This window comes from Limulus polyphemus, unplaced genomic scaffold (assembly GCF_000517525.1).
Source record: "Limulus polyphemus unplaced genomic scaffold, Limulus_polyphemus-2.1.2 Scaffold6181, whole genome shotgun sequence".
Taxonomy (NCBI): Eukaryota; Metazoa; Arthropoda; class Merostomata; order Xiphosura; family Limulidae; genus Limulus; species Limulus polyphemus.
In genome coordinates, this window is record NW_013671791.1 from 25,419 (window position 1) to 33,104 (window position 7,686).

Consider the following 7,686-nt stretch of genomic DNA (forward strand, 5'->3'; position numbering starts at 1 on the left):
TGTCGGGTCAGATATTCCACAAGGTTGTAACTAGATGTGTTTTCACCGTGTCGGGTCGGATATTCCACAAGGTTGTAACTAGATGTGCTTTCACCATGTCGGGTCGGATATTCCACAAAGTTGTAACTAGATATGCTTTCACAGTGTTGGGTCAGATATTCCACAAGGTTGTAATTAGATGTGCTTTCACCGTGTCGGGTCAGATATTCCACAAGGTTGTAACTAGATGTGCTTTCACCATGTCGGGTCGGATATTCCACAAAGTTGTAACTAGATATGCTTTCACAGTGTTGGGTCAGATATTCCACAAGGTTGTAATTAGATGTGCTTTCACCGTGTCGGGTCAGATATTCCACAAGGTTGTAACTAGATGTGTTTTCACCATTGAACATTTCTGGCTTCTAAAGCTTAAATTTATTATTCTTGAATTTTTCTACTTCTATATTTATCGTTCAACTACTTGGTTTGGTTTTGGCAGTTTCTTGTTTATGGGCTATTAGTGATTATATGATGTGGTATGTGTACTGTTGGCTGATATTCTGTTAAGTGCTTGTTGTATGTATTGAAGAACTACATAATTGTGTTTTCTCTTTTCATTGGTTCTTGTAGTGTGTGGCTGAATGTGTCCGTTTCTTTGGTTGGATGGTGTATGCCGCTGAATAACTCCATGCTAGAGCATTGGCCTTGATAGCCAGATGTTATTGGTTGAACTCCCATTTCTGGAGTCTTTTGATGATTGTACTGATGATAAAGCCTTATAGGTGAACAAAGATGAGAAATGGCTTGGGCCACTGGTTAGCTCAGTGCTAGAGCACTGACCCCCAATAGTCAGATGTCCTAGGTTCAAGTCTCAGTTTGTATTCTTTTTTCTGCTTTATATTCACTTTTGTTGTTCTACTAGTCTGTCTTTGTACTCTTTCTAAAATGAGATAACAATAGTTCTCATGGTCTTAACTTCAAAACTTTTATATGTTCCTCTTATAACCTCTAAAAGTTTTCCACACTTATAAGCAATTATACCCAAATTCTTTATTACAGAACTGTCTCTCAAACATTTTTTTTACAAATTAAATACTTTGAATTGACCCACTTTATACACTTGAACATTAACTAGGAAGAAATTCATTCACTAAGACTATGTAAGTTTCAAGAAATGCACTCCCCGCAGTTGTTTTCTTCAGTATATATACCATCAACAAATCAGTGTTAATGCATCAGTAGCTATCTAAAAATATGTAAAATAAAATGTTGCAAGAAATTCTTAAGTAGGTTTTTTTTTTAAATAAGTTCTTATTACACTTTTTATTTCCATCGGTTCTTATCTTTCAAAAGAAACAAAAAAAATCTGTTTTCAACATTGGGTATTTTATGGAAATCTTTCAGGTAATTGAGTAACAGTAATCACCCTTTAGCTGCATACCTTTTTCAGACACATCACTCTCAAAATCATTGACAATTCAGGTTAGAATCATCATCAGATTGCACAAGTTCAAGTGTCTCCAAGTGTGAAAACATTGGAGCTATTTGATGCCGTTTTAGGTTCATTTTGTCGTAAAAATTAAATTTTCAGCTGCAGATATCACCAATGTTTTGAATAGAAATATACACCATGTCGGATATGATTAGGTGGCTGAGATCATCTGTGCAGATTAGGCTTTGTTGATTTTGTGTTCTTGATTTGTATTCTCGTGGGAAATTTTAATTTCATTACGTGGTTGCCATATGGTGATGGGTGTTCCTAAAGGGTTAACTGAGGTTTCCTGATGTGCGAGAAAGCTGGTTAAGGCACAGAGGAGATTGTCAGTAAATAATTGTTTAAAAATTGTTTTTAAACATGAATGTGAACAATCTTGGTTCAAAATACATCAACACTAACTTTATCCAAACTCAAATGTTCTTATAATATTAGTAGTCATGACAACTTTAATGATACAAAGACTGGAAAGATAAATACATATAGTTAACTGTACATATTACCGTTTTGTCCCATCTGGATAACTTTCTCACCAAACATGTTGCATTTTTCCTTAAAGAAAATTTTTCTATTGGTAGCTTATGAAGGAATAAATTACACAGTTAAATGTTTTAACCTTCTGTATGTTGCATGTGACTGTAATTTGGAGAAAATATTTTGATATGTTTTGTGTAAAGGAAGCAAATACAAATGTTTATTTTATATAGCAGTGTGCTGATTGTTGATTTTTATCAGTAGTATCCTTAAGTAATTATAACCATAGTTAATTTTTTTACGTTATCTTGGACTGTCACTTTTCATGTACTAAAGCACTTCATGTATTTGGGAGTGAAATTTCAGCTGTAGTTTCTTGTATTTCATCAGTTCAAGAAATACTTGTAAAGTATTTAAATGTTACTTATCCTCCAGTGTTAGACTCCTATATTAAGTTAATAGATCCAAGATTGTTAAAGTATGGTTAGAATGTTAACGGACATTTGACAAACAAATATCTGTATGAACTTTAACTTCCACAGAAGATATTCCAACTGCTTACTGGAAGGACCTTGCTGAAGAGAGAAGGAAAGCTTTGGAGGAGGCCTTGAAAGAAAATGAATCTGTAAGTTGGTTTTATTGGATTTTCCATTTCTTGCATCTCATGTAGGTGAGTTAGACTTATCACAACTTTTTATTGAAGACAAATATAAAATTAACATATTTGTTGCCACCAGTAGTATTAATAATTCCTAACCTAGTGTCAAACACACTTTTCTATTTTTGCTTAACCCAGGCGTATAATATTTGTTTAATTAGCTCATTGAAGCCACTTGTACTATGTGACGTACTAGTGTGTCGCACAGTCCATAACTAAGTTGGTTGTGACTCTTGTGGGGCATGTAGCAGCAAATGTGTTTAAGATTTAACATTAGAGAGGAGACCATCTTCACAAAGTAATCCACTATTTTGCAAAACAGTTTACATTGCCTTGACTACTTGATGTTAAAATAAGTTCTGAACATAAGTGTAATACAATAATATGTTAACTGTATATTAAGAGGTTCATTCTGTATTTTGACAGTATCCTCACATCTCAAAATATTCATCGATCTTGTGTACATCTTCAGTATTTTCAGTTAATATAAGTCAACTGATCATTAATAAATGGTTTTTAATTCAGCTGCACATACAACTGGAAGTTCTTGAAGAAGAAAATACTCAGCTTAGAGAAATAGTCGACCTTGCAAAGGGACTAGCAGAGACAGTGGAGGTGAGTCAGTTTTGTGCTTTACTTAAACTGTATTGTGAATTAATATAACAAAGCATTGTCTATGTTAACTTCAACATGATACTTCTTTGGATACAGGTCGATTCAACCGTATTTACAAGATAGGACAGAACCACCCTTTTTAAATGTATTTATTTTTGACGTCCTTCGATGCAATACATTAAAAAAAATTTAAAGAGTATTTTGATATAATTCTGCAGAAACATAACTTACTAGTTTGTTAAAAGTAAAAATAAATTGAAATTTGATAACTCTAGAATTGGACAGCAGTAGAATGTAAAACAGGCAGTTGCCGTCCATTCTACAAAGTTTCATCATGAATAATTTGCCTGAACAACCAAAGAAATTGAAATTTGATGGGTTTAATCTTCGTTATGTATTCATAGTGTTGTAAGGGGTTTAATCTCCGTTATGTATTCATAGTGTTGTAAGGGGTTTAATCTCCGTTATGTATTCATAGTGTTGTAAGGGGTTTAATCTCCGTTATGTATTCATAGTGTTGTAAGGGGTTTAATCTCCGTTATGTATTCATAGTGTTGTTTTAATCTCCGTTATGTATTCATAGTGTTGTTTTAATCTCCGTTATGTATTCATAGTGTTGTTTTAATCTCCGTTATGTATTCATAGTGTTGTTTTAATCTCCGTTATGTATTCATAGTGTTGTTTTAATCTCCGTTATGTATTCATAGTGTTGTTTTAATCTCCGCGATGTATTCATAGTGTTGTTTTAATCTCCGCGATGTATTCATAGTGTTGTTTTAATCTCCGCGATGTATTAGTGTCAAAACCTTGGTATTTGTCAGTTGATAGACATTCATGTGAAGTTAATGTGTATTTGATTCTTTTATAATTGGTACTAACAAATAGTTATTGATGTTTTTATTATTGAATTTCAGGGTATAACAGAATAAGACTTGTTAGCATAATGTGGAACCTCAAAGCACTTTTGTGAATTTGATTAAAAGGTTGTTCAGTTTCCCTCTGAACCAAGTTGCCATTTTACTCAACAAAGCATTCCAGGTCATCACAGCATCATTTCTCATCTTCTACGTTGAAGCTGGTACAAAAGCTGATTTTAAGATAATTACATTACTATAGAAGAACCTTGTGACAAGAATTCTGAAAAATTGTGCGAGATATTGTTAAAATGGTCTCTTTAATGCCTGAAATTTATGCCGTGTTAAGGTATATACAGTTGAGAATGGCCTTAAGTTTTTCAGTTTGTGAATTTTTTCTGTCTTGCTTTGTATTCATATAAGTGTTTGATTTCTTTATACTATTTTTTTATTTCCAATACGTAGACTAGTTTGTAAAACGTAAATGTAATTAATCTTGGTATTTACGATCTGGAATTGTTTGGTAATACAAGTTATGTAGATAATTTTCTTTTTGTTAATTTAAATTCCATCTACAAAAATACAGTTGAATGTTTCATTGAAAGGTTTTCCTTTTAGATGTAAAAAATTAAAATTATTATGAACACAATACCAAATGTCTTGTAATTATGCTAATTAGCTACATACGGAGAATGTTCATTAAGCTATAAGTAAATCGGATTTTGGGCTAAATTAGATATGCTAGATAAACCTTCCACTAACCTTCATTTGACCTGTTATGCCATGCTCTGGGACTTTTAAGTTTTTCAGATTTTGGGCTAAATTAGATATGCTAGATAAACCTTCCACTAACCTTCATTTGACCTGTTATGCCATGCTCTGGGACTTTTAAGTTTTTCGTCCATTTTTATTATTTTTGATTACCAAGAGTTTTTTCCCTAAGTGCCCTAGAAAAATACAATATGCCTCATAACATACGATAGAAGATTATGGGATGCCCTAGAAAAATACAACATACCTCATAACATACGATAGAAGATTATGGGATGCCCTGGGGCACAGTATGCCCTAGAAAAATACAACATGCCTCATAACATACGATAGAAGATTATGGGATGCCCTAGGGCACAGTATGCCCTAGAAAAATACAATATGCCTCATAACATACGATGGAAGATTATGGGATGCCCTGGGGCACAGTATGCCCTAGAAAAATATAACATGCCTCCTAACATATGATGGAAGATTATGGGATGCCCTAGGGCACAGTGTGCCCTAGAAAAATATAACATGCCTCATAACATACAGTGGAAGATTATGGGATGCCCTGGGGCATGGTATAATGGTTCATTTATTGTGTTTACATTTTATACTGTATCTTGTTCAGGACTAGTCAGAATTACAGTTGCTAGGGTGGTATAGGTATGAAAAGAACAGCCCAACCAAGTTGGGTGTAGATCATTTATACTGTGAAACTGTATATCAGAAATATATTAAAAATAAAACTTCAGTAGAAGAAAGTAAGCGGGGAAAAAATAACTGATACCATTACAAAAGAAGTATCATTATAGTATCAGATCAGTATGTAATTGGTTGCCTGCAAGTTCTCTTGCTTGTATTCTTTAAGAAAAACTCTTGAATATTTATTAATTGTATTGGTCTTTGAATAATTTTTTATAAAATTGTTTTGTAGTGATTCTTTTTTTCCTCATGAAAAATCATGAACTTAGCTAGATTATTCTCCTTCTCGTGTGTGTGTGTTTGTCATTGTAATTTGAGTTTCTATATTTAAATTTGTACAAAATTGAGGAAAACTGAACATATTTCAAGTTGGTATGTTTTTCTTGTTAAAGTATCTGACCACTGGACTTGACAATCTTGTTTTGTCCGTTTTAAGTTACTTCATGGACTTGGATGTATATTTCTTTGAATGAAGGGAACGTTCGTAGCACTTGTATCTTTTTAACTTGTTACAATGAAAGTCATTTTAAATTTTGTACTTAGATTTATTAAAATGTCCACAAATTACTGTAATAAAATCTTGAATTTATTTGTTGAGTTTGAGTCAACAAAATAAAAAAAACTAAGGCAGAACCAAGAATGTACAAATTTGGTAAAGACACCAGACTAAATCCAGTATGATAAACAAATATTATAGATGTATAATAATTAAAACATTTTACGGTAAGTTCCAGCTGATGAGTATTAAAGTTGCTGAGCAGTAAACATGATAGTTATTTAAAATATGAATATCGATAACTAGCACTTAAATGTAGAGTTCTGAAAAACATTGATTTTAGTAAAAAAAAAAAATATGCAACAAACTTAACCAACATGAAACATTAAGTATATGACTTTGTAATATGCCTATCATGGAGACTGTCTTTTTAAAGAAATGTTAAGTTTTATACTACATTTATTATTTTAAAGGGCCCGGCATGGCCAGGTGGTTAGGGCGCTCGACTTGCAATCTGAGGGTCGTGGGTTCGAATCCCCTTCCCACCAAACATGCTTGCCCTTTCAACCGTGGGGGCGTTATAATGTGTCGGTCAATCCCACTATTCGTTGGTAAAAGAGTAGCCCAAGAGTGTTTGGCGGTGGGTGGTGATGACTAGCTGCCTTCCCTCTAGCCTTACACTGCTAAATTAGGGATGGCTAGCGCAGATAGCCCTCGTTTAGCTTTGCGCGAAATTCAAAACAAAAACAAATTATTTGAAAGCTCACTATTGTAGCAAGTGTTCTTTATAACTGTTTCTAAACTTCCTTATGATCTGTGGTGTAACTTTGGAATGTTAAAGCTGTATGTGACACAACAAAACTATTTAGTTTTAGTAAACAAATCTCTGCAGCCCCTGGTCTAAATCAAGCGTGATAGGACTTGCAAAGTTTTGATAAGAACGTGCAACTGGTAGAAATAAAAGTTAAAACTAAGTATTCTATAAAACTAAACTCACAACTGGAAAAAAGTTTGAAGTTTTTGGGAAGAATAAATTGTAGTGAAAGCCATACAGGATGATTCAATAACTTTAATCACTGGTTAGGCTGTAGCCGTTCTGTCTGGACAAACTTGTATGAACAAGATAATGAGAAAATTTTGGTGAAGCCATTTATACCATATGTACAATAAGTCGAAGAACTGGCGATTTGGCATAGATCGTAGGATACAGTGTAAAGGCTTATTTATTTTAATTCATTTTCCAATACATATATGTGATGTTATATATTCATGCTACTTTGGCAACATTTAAACAGATTTTGACCTACTTTAAATGAACAGCACGCACTTCACTTGTTTTCAATACATATATATTTAGAACAAGTTAAACGTATGTACAACAAAGTATTCACACTATAGTTCTTGTTGTCAAAATCCACTTAGGCTTATTCTATTACTTTAGACTTTCATTTGACAGGCCGAACTACCTTTTCTATTACTATCGTACTAGTATTGTGTGTGATTCATTTATAACTGTGGCACGAGTTACCGTAACTGTTTGGTCTTCTTTCTTCAAAATATCCTCTGTTCCTTTTGTCAAAGTGGTGCACTCGGGCTGATTCAGTTACTGTAGAACCACGCTTTGACGAAATAAATTATTATTCTTATCTTCTTT

General features: G+C 33.2%; 1 protein-coding gene across 1 annotated transcript in view; it reads left to right on the top strand.

Annotated features, from left to right (window-relative positions):
* The window catches only part of LOC106473447 (geminin-like), a 10,553-nt gene extending 5,454 nt beyond the window's left edge, over positions 1 to 5,099 (top strand). Inside the window, exons 4-6 of the mRNA XM_013934128.2 lie at positions 2,491 to 2,573; positions 3,132 to 3,221; positions 4,136 to 5,099. Coding sequence (XP_013789582.2) covers positions 2,491 to 2,573; positions 3,132 to 3,221; positions 4,136 to 4,150 — 188 coding nt within the window. The 3' untranslated portion in view covers positions 4,151 to 5,099. The remainder of the gene's footprint in view (positions 1 to 2,490; positions 2,574 to 3,131; positions 3,222 to 4,135) is intronic.
* The last annotated feature ends 2,587 nt before the right edge of the window (positions 5,100 to 7,686 follow it).